This window comes from Hemitrygon akajei, chromosome 8 (genome assembly GCF_048418815.1).
Source record: "Hemitrygon akajei chromosome 8, sHemAka1.3, whole genome shotgun sequence".
Classification (NCBI taxonomy): Eukaryota; Metazoa; Chordata; class Chondrichthyes; order Myliobatiformes; family Dasyatidae; genus Hemitrygon; species Hemitrygon akajei.
This window is the reverse complement of record NC_133131.1, coordinates 28,544,814-28,564,664: the sequence shown is the minus strand read 5'-3', so window position 1 is coordinate 28,564,664 and position 19,851 is coordinate 28,544,814. Positions and strand designations below refer to the sequence as shown.

Below are 19,851 nucleotides of genomic sequence, written 5' to 3'. Positions count from 1 at the left end.
GTTTAATAGGTCATGTCTAACCAATCTTATGAGCTTTCCGAGGAAGTTACCAGGAAGGTTGATGAAGGCAAGGCAGTAGATGTTGTCCAGATGGACTTTGGCAAGCTCCTGCATGGGAGATTGGTCAAGAAGAATCAGTTGCTTAGCATTCAATATGAGGTAGCAAATTGGGTTAGACATTGGCTTTTTGGGAAAAGCCAGAGTGATAGCAGATGGTTGCTTCTCTGACTAAAGGCCTGTGACTAGGGATTGGTGCTGGGTCTGTTGTGTTTGCCATCTATGTCAATGATCTGAATGATAATGTGGTTAACTGAATCAGCAAATTTGCAGATGACACCAAGATTGGGGGTTTAGTGGACAGGGTGGAAGACTATCAGAGCTTGCAGCGGGATCAGGACCAGCAGGAAAAATGGGCTGAAAAATGGCAGCTGGAACTCAATCCAGACAAGTGTGAGGTGTTGCACTTTGGTAGAACCAACCAAGCTGTATCTTACACAGTGAACGACAGGGTACTGAGGAATGCAGTAGAACAAAGGGACCTCAGAATACAGCTCCATAATTCATTGAAAGTAGTGGCACAGGTAGATAGGGCTGTAAAGAAAGCTTATGGCACATTGGCCTTCATAAATCAAAGTATTGAGTATAATAGATGGGATGTTATGTTGAAGTATAAGATGTTGGTGAGGCCTAATTTGGAGTACTATGTGCAGTTTTGGCCACCTACCTACAGGAAAGATATAAGTAAGGTTGAAAAGAATACAGAGAAAAATTTCAAGGATTTTACCAGGTCTGGAGGACCTGAGATGTAAGGGAAGATTGAACAGGTTAGGACTTTATTCCTTGGAATGTAGAAGGCTGACAGGAGATTTGATAGTGGTTAACAAAATTATGATGTGTATAGATAGGATAAATGCAAACAGATGTTTTCCACTGAGACTGAGTGGGACTACAACTGGAGATCATGGGTTAAGAGTGAAATGTGAAAAGTTTAAAGGGAACATGAGGGGAAACTTCTTCACTCAGAGGGTAGTGAGAATGTGGAACGAGCTGCCAGCGCAAGTGGCTCATGCAAGCTCGATTTCAATGCTTCACAGAAGTTCAGATAGGTGTGTGGATGGTAGGGGTATGGATAGCTATGGTTCGGGTGCGACGGGAGTAGGCAGTTTAAATGGTTTACCATGAACTAGATAGGCCAAACAGCCCTGTTTCTGTGCTGTACTTTTCTTTGACTCTATGACTATCTACTGTTACTGAACAATATCATCAACAGGACTGACTCATTCTATCAAAACAGGAGCTTCTGATCAGATAATACTTTTTTTTAGAACTGCCATCTAATATTACTCAAGTTGAATTTTGAAAACTCGTGCATACACATTACAATAAAATTAAATTAAATTATCCGCTAAATCAAATCAATTACATTTCAACCTGCTCTAGAAAAGCAGTAGCAAAGCAGTTAATTTAATCTTAGTCTATTGATCCAGAGACACAAATTCACATTCTACTGTGACAGTCAAGAAATTTAAATTCAAATAATTAAATAAATTTGGAATACGGATCTGGTATCATTCATGATGCAACTTAGCTGCCACAAAGTTATAAAAATCTGGTTCACCAATCTCTCTTCTTATTCCATTGGGCATTATAATGAGGTAATTCTGAACCACCCTGAAATAGCCCTGCAAGTTACTCTGTTTAGGTTGCACTTGCAAAAAAGCTTACTTTTTTTTTAGAACATCAAAGATTAATTTTTAAAGCTTTTTTTTAAAGTAACAGAACAGGTTCTTTGGTAAAGGCTTCCAAACTTACTCAGAATACTTTGCAGAATTGTAAATCAATTTCTCATTTATCACAGGATTGTTTGAAAATATGTTTGAGAAGACGGATGAGCATATCACAACGATATTTAATTTGCAATCAAAATGAACCTGGTATTCCAAGCACAGGGTGGAAATGCCAAGCTTATGGATCATTACAGCTGTGATTCATTGCAGTGATTAATCACAGAATCAGAAAATACACAATTCAGAAACATACCATTTGGTCCAGTGAAAAGGTTCTGGAGAAAACTTAGCTGCCCAGACAAATCCCACTTTCTGGGAATCAGTCTGAGGACCTGTAGGATCAGGGTTCTTCAAATACACAGTCAAAGAGCTTTTAAATTTGCTGACTGTTTTTGCCTCCACCACCTTTTCAGAAAGTTACTTCCACTTCTGACACCATTCTTCTTGGAATCCTTCTACCAAATACCTTAAATCTGTTCAGCTCCACAAAGGGAAATATTTCCTACCTATTTTTTTTTCAGTCTAGGCCCCTTATTTATTTAACACACCTATTTTAAGTCTCCTTTTAGCCTCCTCAGTCCCAAAGAAAGCAATAAGAGCTTATTCAGTCTTTCCTCACAAGTAAAACTTTACAACCAGGGTAAAGTGTGCAGTGGGGAGCATATTGACTGGCTGCAACACAGTCTAGTATGAAGGCACTAATGCCCTTGAACAGAAATTCCTACAGAAAGAAGTAGATAGGATACAGTTCATCACTGGTGAAGCCCACCTCACCATTAAGCACATCTACACCAAACGTTGTCGCAGGAAAGCAGCATCCATCTTCAGGAACCCTCACCACCCAGGAGCATGCTCTCTTCTCACTGCTGCCACCTGGAAGAATTCCAGGAACCTCAGGACTCACACCACCAGGTTCAGGAACAGTTATTAGGCTCAACCATCAGGCACTTGAGCCAAAGGGGATAACTTCACTTGCCCCATCACTGAAATGTTCCCACAATCTACAACTCACTTTCAAGCACTCATCATCTCATGTTCTTGATATTTATTGCTTATTTATTTATTATTATTATTATTATTTCTCTCTTTTTGTATTTGCACAATATGTTGCCTTTTGCACACTGGTTAAACACCCAAGTTGGTGAGGTCTTTCATTAATTTTATTATGGTTATTATTCTGTTATGGATTTATTGAGTATGCCCGCAAGAAAATGAATCTCAGGCTTGTGTGTAGTGACATACGTGCACTTTGAAAATCTTCATAAATCTAGTGGGATCCTCTCCAGTGCAATTCCATCCAAATGGTGACCAGAGTGCCATGAAATTCTCAAGCTGTAGTCTGACTAGCAACTCAGAAGGTCAAGCAATATCTGGAACTGTTGACATTTCAGGTCTAAACACTGCATCGGGATTTCAAACTGTAACATGACCAATTCCACCCCCCTCCCCCAAAGGTGCTGCTACCTGACCACTGAGTTTCTCCTGTAGGTTCTTCATTGCTCCAGATTTCAGCATCTGCAGTCTTTCTTTGTCTCTGGTGCTGTTTATAGTTCTAAGTCCCTGTTCTTATATTCCATTCCTCAGCTAACAGCTGAAAACATCTTGTAATATGCACTTCTATCTTCACCATGGAGACAATAAGATGTATTTTAACCATGTAATTCAATTGCTTACTTAATCTGCACACAGTAACCACAATATTGAGACTAGAAGTATAATGGGTCAGACCTTCTGCTGCTCGAAGATTGTTTGTTGTCTACATTGGAGTGCAAGTGCAAACTGATCTTTAGAATTATGGAATGTTAGGTATCAAACATACTTTCAGTGCACATATTGAGGGGGAATAAAAAGAACAAAGAGAGTGCCGGTGCATGGTTGACACCAAGAGAAGCTGACATATGCTGATATACAGAACCAGCTGAGACTGTATGGTGAAGGTGATCTGTGAAAGAGAGTGTACACAAGGGAAAGAAAAAAACTGCAGGTTGATAGGTTTTCAGCCTGTTTTGATGCCAACCAGACAGGCTCATTATCTGAAATCTGAAACTGAACGACTGAAACACGTCTGACTAGCAGCTAAGATGCTGTTCCTTCAGCTTCCACTGGACACTCTTTGAGCAGCTCAACTGCCCAAAGACAGAGATTAGAGCGGGACAATCAGAACAAGGTGAACGAAATAGTACGTTCATTCATATTGATATGTTACACTGCTTATCATTGAGTTACTTCTTTTCCAACAGTCAAGTATAATTAAATTTTATTACACTCATTTACTCATAACAACAAACACAATCTAGCAACCAGCTTGTAAGATATTTCCTCTTCGTACTTACTTGAACCTGTTCTTTCTGATTAGCATCACAATGGCTTGTTTTACTGTCCATTGAAGCCACTTTTATATTTTCTTGCAATTGCTTACATAGTAGCTGTTTCTCTTTACTCGGTAGGAAGTTAGGCTAAAAGATTTTCTCTCAGTGTAGTGGGTATTATCACTCAGTAACAAACTGGATGCCCCCTGCTCATCGCAACTCATTGCAATGATTGCTGAATGGCCTCCATTTCTCACCAGTCCACTTGTCAAATTCTGTCCACCTCTCAATGTTATGTCCAGATTCGCTCCCGTACTGGGTCTTTCTAGATCCTGTCTGTGGTTACAAACAAATCTTCATCAATTGTATTTAACGTGTGGATTACATTTTTACTTCAGCTGCAGGGTAGTCATACTGTGACAGAAGGATTCCCTACCCACACCCTTGATGCTACCATATTTGGGTGATGCTTATGTGGAACCTAATTTTGATTAACAACACAAAGGATCTACCTGGAAAAATCAAAAGTCAATAGAATTGCTTGACTTAAAGCATTATCCTAAGTATTTTGTTCTTGAAATGTGCACTGCCTCAGGCCTTCTCTGACCATCAGTATTTGTGTAATTTTTTTGCTGCATCTACACTATAACTTGATGCCAACTTCAAATCCTCTGGGTGTCATGACAGCCAATACTGAGCCATGACAATCAATACTGAGCCATGATGGTCAATACTGAGCCATGACGGCCAATACTGAGACATGACAATCAATACTGAGCCATGACAATCAATACTGTGCCATGACGGTCAATACTGAGCCATGACGGCCAATACTGAGCCATGATGGTCAATACTGAGCCATGACGGCCAATACTGAGCCATGACAATCAATACTGAGCCATGACGGTCAATACTGAGACATGACAGTCAATACTGAGCCATGACAATCAATACTGAGCCATGACAATCAATACTGTGCCATGACGGTCAATACTGAGCCATGACGGCCAATACTGAGCCATGACGGCCAATACTGAGCCATGACAATCAATACTGTGCCATGACGGTCAATACTGAGCCATGACGGCCAATACTGAGCCATGACAATCAATACTGAGCCATGATGGTCAATACTGAGCCATGACGGCCAATACTGAGCCATGACAATCAATACTGAGCCATGATGGTCAATACTGAGCCATGATGGTCAATACTGAGCCATGACGGTCAATACTGAGCCATGTCGGTCAATACTGAGCCATGATGGTCAATACTGAGCCATGACGGCCAATACTGAGCCATGATGGTCAATACTGAGCCATGATGGTCAATACTGAGCCATGACGGCCAATACTGAGACATGACGGTCAATACTGAGCCATGTCGGTCAATACTGAGCCATGATGGTCAATACTGAGCCATGACGGCCAATACTGAGCCATGATGGTCAATACTGAGCCATGATGGTCAATACTGAGCCATGTCGGTCAATACTGAGCCATGATGGTCAATACTGAGCCATGATGGTCAATACTGAGCCATGACGGTCAATACTGAGCCATGATGGTCAATACTGAGCCATGACGGCCAATACTGAGCCATGACAATCAATACTGAGCCATGATGGTCAATACTGAGCCATGACGGCCAATACTGAGCCATGACAATCAATACTGTGCCATGACGGTCAATACTGAGCCATGACGGCCAATACTGAGCCATGATGGTCAATACTGAGCCATGATGGTCAATACTGAGCCATGACAATCAATACTGAGCCATGACGGTCAATACTGAGACATGACAGCCAATACTGAGCCAAGACAGTCAATACTGAGCCATGACGGCCAATACTGAGCCATGACAATCAATACTGAGCCATGACGGTCAATACTGAGCCATGACAATCAATACTGAGCCATGACGGTCAATACTGAGCCATGACAATCAATACTGAGCCATGACAATCAATACTGAGCCATGACGGTCAATACTGAGCCATGACAATCAATACTGAGCCATGACGGTCAATACTGAGCCATGACAATCAATACTGAGCCATGACAATCAATACTGAGCCATGACGGTCAATACTGAGCCATGACAATCAATACTGAGCCATGACGGTCAATACTGAGCCATGACAATCAATACTGAGCCATGACGGTCAATACTGAGCCATGACAATCAATACTGAGCCATGACGGTCAATACTGAGCCATGACGGCCAATACTGAGACATGACGGCCAATACTGAGCCATGACAATCAATACTGAGCCATGACGGTCAATACTGAGCCATGACAATCAATACTGAGCCATGACAATCAATACTGAGCCATGACGGTCAATACTGAGCCATGACAATCAATACTGAGCCATGACAATCAATACTGAGCCATGACGGTCAATACTGAGCCATGACGGCCAATACTGAGACATGACGGCCAATACTGAGCCATGACAATCAATACTGAGCCATGATGGTCAATACTGAGCCATGACGGCCAATACTGAGCCATGACAATCAATACTGAGCCATGATGGTCAATACTGAGCCATGACGGCCAATACTGAGACATGACAATCAATACTGAGCCATGACAATCAATACTGTGCCATGACGGTCAATACTGAGCCATGACGGCCAATACTGAGCCATGATGGTCAATACTGAGCCATGACAATCAATACTGAGCCATGACGGTCAATACTGAGACATGACAGTCAATACTGAGCCATGACAATCAATACTGAGCCATGACAATCAATACTGTGCCATGACGGTCAATACTGAGCCATGACGGCCAATACTGAGCCATGATGGTCAATACTGAGCCATGACGGCCAATACTGAGCCATGACAATCAATACTGAGCCATGATGGTCAATACTGAGCCATGACGGCCAATACTGAGCCATGACAATCAATACTGAGCCATGATGGTCAATACTGAGCCATGACGGCCAATACTGAGCCATGACGGCCAATACTGAGACATGACAGCCAATACTGAGCCATGACAGCCAATACTGAGACATGACAGCCAATACTGAGCCATGACGGCCAATACTGAGACATGACAGCCAATACTGAGCCATGACGGCCAATACTGAGCCATGACGGCCAATACTGAGACATGACAGCCAATACTGAGCCATGACAGCCAATACTGAGCCAAGACAGTCAATACTGAGCCATGACGGCCAATACTGAGCCATGACAATCAATACTGTGCCATGACGGTCAATACTGAGCCATGACGGCCAATACTGAGCCATGACAATCAATACTGAGCCATGACGGTCAATACTGTGCCATGACGGTCAATACTGAGCCATGACGGCCAATACTGAGCCATGACAATCAATACTGAGCCATGACGGCCAATACTGAGCCATGATGGTCAATACTGAGCCATGATGGTCAATACTGAGCCATGGGGCCAATACTGAGCCTTGCGTTTATAGAGCCTTTGAATTTGTTGATCTTAGCAACATTGAACTTCTTATATAGAAGAGGTTTCCTGCCATTTCCTTTACAAATGGTAAGCTACCAGCTACCATCAAGCCAGATTATTTCTTTTTTCAAAAATGGACATTTGCTTCACCTTATCATGTTATTTTCCTAAGACTTCTTGCAAATTATTAAAACTTTCTTTTTCTTTTCTCATGGTAATCAACAGATACTATTTGGCCCATTGAAAATGTTCTGACGAGAAATGAGATGAGCTCCCCAGGCAAATCCCATTTTTGAATAATTGGTATGAAGACTTCTAGATCAGGGTTCTCTAAATGCACAGCCAAGAAGTGTTTTTCTTAATTAGGTGACTGTTTTTGCCTCCACCTCCTTTCAGAAAGTTCCAACAATGTGTCAAGATACAACATCTAAGTTTTATTTTAGAAAACATTTTCCAGTCCAACTTGTGTTATGTTAGGCAGTGCTTCCCCATTGGTGTTGGTCTGTTTCTATTGCCAACATAACAGGCAGCTGTACTTACTCTAGGTTGTGTGGCATGGTCTATTTCATCTTCCCTAATGCTTGCAAAGCCTCAACTAGGGAAGGTTATTGTGCTTTCATTTCAATGGTCTCTGGCTGAATTTTCTGTAGCTCTCGACTTACCACCAAAACTATCTTCAAAAGTTTTAATTTGCATGTTAAGACACTGTTTGTTAATCAGCATCTTTATTGATGATGCTCACTTAACTCCAGGATGAGCCACATCATCTGTAGCTTTATATCAGTCTACCAAAACAAGCACACTATTCCAAGTTTCGTTCCTACAAGATATTTCTTTGGAAGAGAAAGAAACAGTGCAAAGGTATTCGCAAAGTCTCCTTGGGAAAATGTTACATCCTCCCAACCTCACAGCCTGGCCTGTGACCATAAAAAGAGATCCCGATAACACACTGTGCAACTCGATCTTCAGCTACAGAATAAATAAAGATTGTGCAGAGTCCCAACAACCCGTCCAGCTACCCTGACAAGAACCACATGTGTTTACAACTGTGGATCCAAAGAGGGCAATTTGGCCACGCTTGGACTCTTAGAACTGAAGTGAAAGAAAGTCATTCTCAACTACAAAGGACTACCAATGAGAAGAGAGCTTAAACTTGTGAAGCTTCAATAAATCCGAATTCAACTGTAGTACCACATACACTATTGTGCATAAAATAAAAATTGAAACATTGACATTTCAAGTTCATTGTCATCTAACTGTACATATATATAACCAAATAAACCAGCTTTCCTCCAGACTACAGTGCATCCACAAAACATATCATACACAACACAGAAAACAAAGTATTACCATAAATAAGTTAAAATATAATTCAAAATGCATGTAGTGCGCATCATAGCTAAACAGTAAACAGCTCACTCTCTTGATGACGAGATCTCACAGCCTGGGGGAAGAAGCTGTAATCTAGTCTGGCAGTTCTAGTCTAGATGCTCCTATATCTCCTTTCTGATGGTAGTGGGTCAAAGAGATTGTGGGATGGATGGTAGGGATCCTCAATCTTTCATTAGACATGATGAAAGATAATCTCTCTAAAACATTAACTCTAATTCTGTCTCCACAGAGGCTGTCTGCACTGATGAATATTTCCAGCACTTCCTGCTTCCACCGTGCTGTCGATTGCTAGATTTAAGTTGAAATGAATGGAATGGCAATTAACATGCAGGTCCTGCAGGTTCATGAAATTCATAGGACGGTCACATTTTCACAAAGCTAATAACTGAGCAGAGCTGATCTCCCAGCAACGTGGCAATTCACAATTCACGGAGTAATTCTTCCTTGGCACAAGTTTCTATCCTATTTATACATTAGCGTCACCATGCATCATGCAAACTGTGTAATACTTTCAATAAAAATCTGGCTCTATGTGACTTTACTAATTAGTAAACACAACTGGAGCTCAATACAAAGAATATACAACTGTGTTTTCAATACGAAGTGCAATATATTTGTACTGTGTTTAAACCATGAGTTCAATCAAGAATATCGATGATTATATCCTTTTTCATAAAAATTTTCCAAAGCTAGAATGCAAAAAGGATTTAATTTAATTTTTCCCAGTAGTGTTCTCTCCTTCTTATTACTGCTGATAAGAAAAGCTTTTAAAGCTCAGGCTTTTATTGCAGCATGAGGTGGCATCTGTGCATACAACAGACGATGGTTCAAGCAGGCAGCGAATGAAAGCACCTCTGATGTGGCGAGGAATGTAAGTGACATCTCATTTGGTAGACTATGCAGTCGTGAAACACAAGGTCACACAAGGATGCAATCTAACAGGTATAAGACAAAAAGTACATTTCAATTAGCTAGAAAGATGGAAGGAAATTTGAAATCGAGGCAGCATACAAGATAAAAACAGAAAATGCTAGAAATATTCAGCAGGTCAGGTTGCGCTTGTGGAAAAAGAACGGATGCAACCTGACCTGAACATTTCCAGCTTTTTCTATTTTTATTTTAGATTTCCAAAATTTCCATTTTTCTCTGTTATTTTTGCCATGGTAACTTAGCAGTTAGATAGATAGATAGATACTTTATTCATCCCCATGGGGAAATTCAACTTTTTTCCAATGTCCCATACACTTGTTGTAGCAAAACTAATTACATACAATACTTAACTCAGTAAAAAAAAATATGATATGCATCTAAATCACCATCTCAAAAAGCATTAATAATAGCTTTAAAAAGTTCTTAAGTCCTGGCGGTAGAATTGTAAAGCCTAATGGCATTGGGGAGTATTGACCTCTTCATCCTGTCTGAGGAGCATTGCATCGATAGTAACCTGTCGCTGAAACTGCTTCTCTGTCTCTGGATGGTGCTATGTAGAGGATGTTCAGAGTTATCCATAATTGACCGTAGCCTACTCAGCGCCCTTCGCTCAGCTACCGATGTTAAACTCTCCAGTACTTTGCCCTGCCTTATTACAGCTTGGGCGACAGAGTACAGATTTCAGTTTCTACGCTGTCTGTAAGGAGCTTGTAAGTCCTTCCCATGACTATGTTGGTTTCCTCTAAGTGCTCTGGTTTCCTCCCACAGTTCAAAGACGTACTGGTTAGTAGGTTAATTGGTCATTGTAAATTGGCCTGTGATTGGGCTAGGGTTAAATAGGTAGGTGGGTTGCTAGGCAGTGTGGCTTATTGGGCTGGAATGGCCTGTTCTGTGTTGTGTCTCTAAAAAAATACATTCTTGCTCTGTGTCCAAGCATGAAAAAACGAACTTTACCATTTCACAAGCAAAAATCCACAAATGCAAATTTTAAATAGAGGGCTTAGGGATTCATTATCTTACTGGAAAATCTTAAAATAGAGGTCACTGCCACAAATTTAAGGTTCTGAGCAATTAAGTAAGACATGATGCTTTTTTTTGCCAGACTGAGAGTTGCCTGAAATAAATACACCACAGAGTCAGGCCCTTCGGTCCAACAAATCCATGCCAATCATGGTGCCCTCTCAGTTCACCCTAATTTCCTGCTCTTGAAGCCATCCCCCCGCATGTACATATCCAATTGCTTCTTAAATGATACAATTCTATCTGCCTCACAACTCTTCCTCTGGCCACTCATTCCAAATACTTACCACCCTCAGGTCTCTTATAAGTTTTTCTCCTCTCACCCTAAATCTATGCCCCCTAGTTTTACACCCTTTGGAACTCCTCCTAAAGTCCAGTGGAATCTTCTATGAGGCAGTTTCTTGGCTAACAAAGAGATGAAAGATTACCTGAGTAGGTGGGAATGCAAGGCTTATATTGCTATCATCTTGTTAAAAGGTGTGGCAGGCTTGAATAGTGATCTGCTCCTGCCTATAAGACATAATCATTTTGAATATCAAGGTTGTGATAGGGCAGATGTTCAGGTAATGGTGAAGTAGCTGAATCAGAACTTGGTGGTGCTTTAATCTTGAAGATGAGGGTTCTACCTGTGACTGTTCTTGGGTGATTGATAATTGAGGCTTAAGGAAGACATTGATGTACATCATGACAACTTGCTTTATTTGGTAAAGCTTCTTATGTCAAAGCCTGACATTTTCCATCACGCAGCCACTTCTAATTCTGGGCTCTGGATTAGAAATCAGTCCTTTGGAGACAGCCTTCAATTTCCTGAAATGGTAGCATGGCCCAGATAGCCTCGTTGTGGTGCACTTTTCTCAGTATGGTTGAGCAATCTTGAAAGAATCTTGGTCTTGCAAAGATCTCTGAAGTTCAAGCTGCAGCAAATTTTCATTTGCGAGCTTTTCACGTGACATTCAGATTTGCCAGCTTGGAGATTTCTCAGATCTGTTAACCTACAAATTCCTCCATGTACAAATTATTTATTTATTTACAGATACAGTGCAGAGCAGACCCTTCCGGCCCAGTGAGCCATGGCATCCAGCAAACCACCTATATTTAACCCAAGCACAATCACAGGACAATTTACAATGACCCCAATTAACCTACTGTGGACTGTGGGAAAAAACTTGAGTACCTAGAGGAAAACCATGCAGTCACAGGGAGAATGTACTTATTGTTGTGTGGGGCCAACCAGATGTCGTGACTTCTCAGAATTGTGTGGATGATGGATTTGTCATTACCATATCACTCCGAAATGACAGACTTCATTGCACGTTGTAAATGGCAAACCTTGAAAATATTGGTCCAATCCATTGACTGTAATAATTAAGTAACGTTGACATAGAACCACAGAACATTACAGCACAGAAACAGGCCTTATAGCCCTTCTTAGCTGTGCTGAACCATTTTTCTGCCTAGTCCCACTGACCTGCACCTGGACCATATCCCTCCATACACCTCTCATCCATGTACCTGTCCAAGTTTTTCTTAGATGTTAAAAGTGAGCCTGCATTTACTACTTCATCTGGCAGCTCATTCCACACTCCCACCACTCTGTGTGTGAAGAAGCCCCCTCCCCAAAGTTCCCTTTAAACTTTACCCCCTTCACCCTTAACATGTTATATCCTCAGTGGTAACCAGTTGTCCTGTGGTGATGGGCAAGGCTATGTTTTTCAGGTTATTCCTCACATAATTTTGATCAACAAAGGCTGACAGAAACTATATAACCTTGTAAGTACAGCCCTTTGTCTAGGAGTTTCTGTTGAATCGCCACACCTTTGAAAGATTGACCACTAAATATCCCTTCAGAGTCTGAGTAGTCGCCTCCAAGAAGAAAAAAAGATGCTGTTTTTGGCAGCCTTTAAGCTTGGAGCCTTTTTTACATCCCTAACCGTGAAAATGCCCGTGATGACATCAGCTTCCCATTTCATCCACGTTAACCACTTGTCTGGGGGAGTACTCACCTTCCTTGATGATTCGGTTGAGCTCCAATTGAAAATATTCTGCTGCTACAGTTCCTGAATACGCTGCCTCTCCAAGACAGAAATATATCACGCCCTTAAAACTCTTTTTTTCCACTATTCTGTCCATTATACTGCAACATCTCTACCCTTCATAGAACACAAATTTCTTCTGGGGGAACATTATATTGCAACCAAATGAAGTCTACCTCCTATTGACTATTGTGTTAATATGTTGTGGTTTATTTCCATAGACACTTATGTCAATGGTCTGTGTAAAATGCAGTTTATTTTAGCAAGACTATTAACCTAAAGAATGGAAAACTCCATTGACAGAGCTGCACTTGAGATTCAATTGCTTCTTGTTGTTAATACTGTTACCTTTCCTTTTACATTCCAAAGATATGTAATGTGTGAGGCCTCTGTTAGCTGGAGTTGACCATGGATATTGTATTGGCTAGATATGCGAGCCGGGGCAGTACGATATGGAGAGGCAGCTGTTGCCCATGTAGCAAGCTCCCCCTCTCCACACATCTGATGAACCCAAGGAAACTTCAGAGACTGATTCAGTTTCGCACTAGCAGCATCGCAGGAGTTGCCAGTCAGCATTGAACTCAATGAAGGACTGCCTTAGAGGCTCAAGCTCCGGAATTTTCCCTCAGAATTTATTCCCGAAGCCTTCCCTATGAGTAGATGTAGCCACAAGGCAGTGGAGGTTTGAGATCAGAGCTTGCATTCTCCTAGATGTGCTGCCAACCACAGCTGATGAGCCCCATCTGCCCAAAGCGACTGGTTTTAAGGTGCCAGTAACCTGCCTCTGCCCCTTCTCCTGTCAATAGAATCAGTTCCACTGAGCTTAGAAGCTAAGCCACACATGAAGGCCAGGAGCTGGATTTGGTTGTCAGAGGCTAATTGAGGCACACGCCATTGGAAGCATTTAGTGGGAGCTCATCCTCATTACCACCCCCAGCTATAACAATCAAAGACGTACCAGGTAGGTTAATTGGTCATTGTAAACTGCCCCTTGGCTAGGATAGGGTAAATTGGGTTTGTCGGGGGTTGCTGTGGTGGCATGGCTTGAAGAGGGCCAGAAGGACGTACTCCATGCTATAATCACTAAATAAATTAATTAAATTGGCAAACAAAACTTTTGCAAAGTAATGGATATCTGTATACACTTATCATGATAAATTTTGTCATTTGTCTAATAATGCCACAAATAATTCAATATTGATTACCAAGACTGGTTTTAAACAATTGGTCTTGTTGGGAGCTAGCTGAAAGGAAACAGAAGTGAAACATAAGGGATTCTTTATTTGCATTTGATTCTTAATGAGGATCAAAATTGAATTGCTTCCATAAGCTGGGTGTACAAGCATGTAGGTGAAAATACTTCAGATGAATAACTATAAATGAACTAATATCTTGATTAAACATCCACCATTTTAACATTAACTGGTGAGAACTTAACCAGTGTTGCAAAGAAAATTCTAATCATGGTGCTTTTTGGTACATGAAAACAATAAATACTTAAATGACTTTCAACAAAATTCTCCTTTGGAAAATTTAATATTTAATAGATATTTTATAAGTATTCACCCTGAAGTGAATATTAAGCATTGACTAGAAAGCAATTTGCACACATGGGTTACAGTGCCACTTTTGTACATAAATACTCGAGAGTTCCATTTAAAAGGAGACACCTAGACTGTACAACATTTCCCAACTTCCGCAACTTACCTCTCTTCCCTCACTGCATATTTTGCAAAGCCAAACAGGTTTTCGTTGACTCCCAAATGTTTCAATTCCACACTTTATACAGACTTTCTGCAAAGAGAAAAAAAAGAGTATCTCAGTAATCAAATTAATGAAGAACTAACCATAGTTAGCCCGAGAGTTACTTTATGCACAAAGAAATTTCAATTGCATTTAGTGCCATGATGTTGAAATCCTTTCCAGTATTGACTCTATTAAAAATGTAACAATTCAGATTGGGTAGTAACTTATTGCTGATATCCCCTGGCAAAGCACATAAAATGATGGAGGAACTCAGCAGGGCAAGCAGCATCTATGGAAAAGAGAACAATTGACGTTTCAGGCCGAGACAATTCATCAGGACTGGAGAAAAAAAGATGATGAGTCAGAGTTAGAAGGTGGGGGAAGGGGAGGAAGAAACACAAGGTGAAAGGTGAAACTGGGAGGGGGAGGGGTGAAGTAAAGAGCTGGGAAGTTGATTGGTGAAAGAGATACAGGGCTGAATAAGGGGGGATCTGGTAGAGGAGGTCAGAAGACCATGGAAGAAAGAAAAGGGAGAGGAGTACCAAAGGGAGGTGATGCGCAGATAAGGAGATAAGGTGAGAGAAGGAGAGGAAAATAGGAATTGGCAATGGTGAAGGGGGATCGTCTTCCCTGTTTAAATCTTTGTGTTAACAGTGTGGTTACCGTTACCAAACATATTGCCCCTAGTCTCTCCTTTGACCTCTTTGGTATTTTCTCTTCCTCCCAGCACCCTAACTTACTTCAGTCCTGTGGGAACAATTCTAAAATCTACTACCATCTCCAAGCCCTGCATGATTTTTGCACCAAATATACTCCCCCCTTTCCTGCTTCATTGCAACCCTCAGCAATTTTAATCTCCAATTCAACTCAACTTGAACTCTCTAAGTTCGCTACCCTCCTGACCTAAGGATACATGGAACATGGCTCCGCCTTCTTGATTTCCAATCATTTTGCCATTCTGGCCAATGCCTTCCACTCATCACCAGCTACAACCTGATACTGCCTGGCAATCCCATTTCCATCTGTGTCTGCAGCTGAAGCAAACTTTCTCCCCACCCAATAACATTTACAATTCAGTTTTCAAATTCCCAATTGCTAGTATTGTTAAGTTTCCTAAGTGGTTCATTAGGAATAATACCAGATTTGTGTTTTAAATTCAGTCTTAAGTTTAGCAGCAAATATTGAACCACTCTCTGATACCGAGCTAACAAAAATGGAAACAACATTAATAACACCTAATATGCAAATCCAAAAGCTATGTGTTGTCATCTAACTGGTCATCATTTGGTAGCTATTAACTAAAAACTTAGACTATCTACTCACATTGTTTAAACCATTACCCACTTCAATGTGCAATTCAGTTAGAATGTTACAATTTCTTTGAATGGCCTTTGCTGCTGTTACGCCTGTGCCCAACTCTGAGGGGTCGAAGGGTCCCAAAGTAGCCCCCTCCTTTTTGAGAATCGCAAGATCGCTATTAATTCAGGTCAGGAGACCCAGGAAATGAGAGAGAGACGTTTGGAATGTCTTGGCCCCTCGGCGATACAAAGCTACGGGAAACGGCCATTGTCTCTTGGAGACGGAATTGTGTATTGAGTACTGTGCTTCGTGGAAGGCCTCAGGCAACGTGGGCTGGTTGGGAGATGGCATCATTCCACCCTGATTGACATCTGAGACCCCGTGAGTGGGGATAAAAGAGGGTCTGTGGGAACAGCCCCTCAGACGCACCAGAAGAAACGCTAGAAATCCTGTAACAGCGTAATAGCGAAAGCCGGTGGAAAGTCCACGTGCGTCCTTTTCCATTTGCCTCGGAATTGGTGGGCCCTGCCACGGAAGAATGGCTTTAGCTAACACAAAGGAGAAATCAGCCCCAACGACTCTCGAGGGATTGACATCATAAAAGGAATGGGCAAGTTTAAACTCTCTCTCTTGACTCCAACCAAAGGCTGCAGCATGCAGCTTGAATGAACTTGAGTGACTTTTATATTTCCATCGGACAATACATTATCCCCTAGACAACGATAGAGCTATTTCTTATTGATTATTATTATACCCGCGCTTTTAGATTTAGTATTGACGACGTATATTATCTGTATGTTTGCATCGATGTTATTTTTGTGTATTTTTATCAATAAATACTGTTAAAAATAGTACCATCAGACTTCAACAGACCGCTCTATCTTTGCTGATAAGTGACCCAGTTACGGGGTACGTAACACTGCGAAAACTTGAAAATTTAAAAACTAATGTCAAAATTATCCTAATCATCAAATGCAAACCCTTGCTCTACTATAAAACCTGTTAAATTAATCTGCAAGGTCTTGATAAGTGTCAGTTTGAACTGAGAAATCTCAATGTTCTCACATATTCACACGTTCCCTGAATACTAGCAAACAAAGGAGCTCTCCTTTGTTAAGTAATTAAAAAAAAATATGAACTGGGATATCCTTGTATCAAAATATTGAAACTCATTATGAACATTAAGCATATCATTAAAAGTGCTGGAGCTCTGCGTTTGTTTTCTATCTGCACTGTATTCTGCTTGGCATTTATTAATTTATTATGGCAACTAGTCACAATGGGTATGGTAAAAGCAAAGACGATAAGTTACATATTCATTCTTTTTTCGGTGCAGTTCTTAACTGGGGATCGACAGGTGTCATATCTTTTGTTGACTGCTCAATTTCACTGTTGCACTGCCTCAAAATTGTATGTTTGGTAATAGTTAATAAATGATCAAATATATATCTTTGACTTTCGGAACAATCATTATTGGAGCTGAGGACACATCATACAAGTATAACAAATCTGTGGGGGTAGTCAGAGGTGGCAACTAGCTTTTCAGAATTGGGTGCTGCAAAAAGTATGTGCAAATTTTGAACATTATTAAATAAATAACAATTTAAGATTAATTGGCATAGTCATTAATGTGCATATCTTGTTACTTCATGCAGATATTGCTGATATATCCACATTAACTTATATACATTTAAAAAAATATAATTGGGGCTTTTACAGACATATGAGCACCAATGCATCACACGTCCTGAATAGGCAATAAGGAAGAACACCACTATCATGCGCTTATCTCAGAGCCTCATAAGTAGCTCTGTAGCAATTACTTCCACCATCACTCCAAGCAGCACATTACAGGCACCCACCATGCTGTGTAAAAAAAATGTTGTCTCACTCTTCTCCTTTGAATTTCCCCCTCTCAACTTAAATACCCTCTAGTACTGGATATTTTGAAAAAGATGCCAGCTGTCTATTCCATCTAAGCCTCTGATAACTTCTTTTAGGGCTCTCCTCAGCCTTCGCCACTCCAAAGAAAACAACCCGAGTTTATCCAGCCTCTCCTTATAGCACGTCCTCTAATCCAGCAACCTGGTAGCTTCCCCATCCTTCTGATAATGGAGTGACTAGAATTGAGTTCAATACTCCAGATGCCTTTATAATGTAATAACTATTGGTGTACTACTTTAAATACTCTAAACTGAATGCAAGAATGACATGGAATTTCCCAAAGGCACATTAGTAATTATCAAGGAGCTGTACCGACAGAATATCTTACTTAATTCTTTGAGTTCTTTCGACTTGGCACCTTTTCTTAAATTAATCATGAGAACAAATTCATGTTATATTGAGATTTCTTTTCAAAGAGAAACTGCCTCTTTATCTGAGTATGCATTTGCACTTGAGGATGAAAAATTCTGATTGCATGATTATTTTTCCATTTTAGCCAAACTTTATGAAGTACAGAAAACTAAATGATTGAGAATGAGATTAGTTAGATGAGGAGGAAGACTTGGGTCAGAGAGAAGAGAGTTGTGCATATATCTGCTTTCTTGTATCTTAGCAACTGAAGCTGATATTTGGCCCTGTATAGAAAGAAGCTCCCTCTGTAATACAGTTGTCATCCATATATAGCCTTACAGAAGGACTGTAAATGGTTTATCACAGGACACAAATAACGGGGAAAATATGTTAAATATCTTTAAACACCAGAATATTGTGTACAAGAGGCTTTCAGCTGGGTACATGAATATGCAGAGGATGGAGGGATATGGATGCAGGTAGAAGGGATTAGATGTCATTAGTTTAATTACCGTAGCTTTGGTGCAACATCAAGAGCCAAAAGGCCTGTTCTTGTGCAATGTTGTTCTATGTTCTGCTACTTGTACTAAGGTGATGAGCTTTATTTCATAGTGCCCATTAGAATCTGATTTGCACCAGCCCTCAATAATTAAATCTGTCCTTGGATTTCCTATACAGCTCCACAGGGATGAAAGATTACTTGTAAAAGGCTCACATAGAAAAATCAGAAAAAACAGAGATTTGAAGCTCTTACAAGTTCCAGGCACAATCATAGGTGGAACTGAATAACCTGTATTGTTTTTGTCACTTTTAGTCTTTCAAATCTGAGGTTTCTGCCTACCCAGCAGCATTGGTACTACGGTAACTCCACAGAGGCATCTGCACCAGCTTAACTAGATAAACACCAGGCATTAGAAATATCTCATACTGGGAACATTACCACAGTTTCAAATGACTGCAATCATGTAAAAGGCTCAACACTGTCAGAAAATTGTGCTATGGACCTGGACATCCATCAGCTGAAAAATGCTGGACAGAGCTGATGCAGAGCATTGAGCGTGTGCATTTCACTGACAGAGTCATTGAAACACTCCTGAAGGAATTTAAGACAAAAGAGTGGGAGAAATGTTCCAGAGTGAATTAGCAGTAGAAATGGATTCATTTGGAGAGTAGTCAATCCTCCAGAATGGAGGATTTCTCACTTTTATAATTGCAAGGACATGGCCATCTTCTGCTATAAGCTTCTTATCAGGTCCGGTAAGAAGCCAGTTACACCTCACACAAACTGTCTACACTAAGATACTAAGTGTGTCTACACACTTATGAGATCAACCATGCATCCCATTTTGAATTTTATTATTCAAATAGACCTACCTACACACGTTAAGGCAGTGGTTCCCAACCTGGGGTCCATTGACTCCTTGCTTAATGGCGTTGGTCCATGGCATAAACAGAAGGTTGGGATCCCTTGCATTAAGGTATAAATCAATGTCTGTGGGAATATGGTGATCAGTTTCCAGACCACTCATGTCAAGTAGCTCCACACTGTGCACTGACTGAATATGAGCAGATCTTTCTC

General features: G+C 40.7%; 1 protein-coding gene across 5 annotated transcripts in view; it reads right to left on the bottom strand.

Annotated features, from left to right (window-relative positions):
* LOC140731758 (rab effector Noc2-like) overlaps positions 1 to 19,851 on the bottom strand; it is a 237,000-nt gene that overhangs the window by 91,014 nt on the left and 126,135 nt on the right. For all 5 annotated transcript variants that reach the window (XM_073053529.1, XM_073053531.1, XM_073053530.1 and 2 more), the window contains one exon: positions 14,640 to 14,726. In XM_073053529.1, the coding sequence (XP_072909630.1) occupies positions 14,640 to 14,726 (87 nt within the window). The remainder of the gene's footprint in view (positions 1 to 14,639; positions 14,727 to 19,851) is intronic.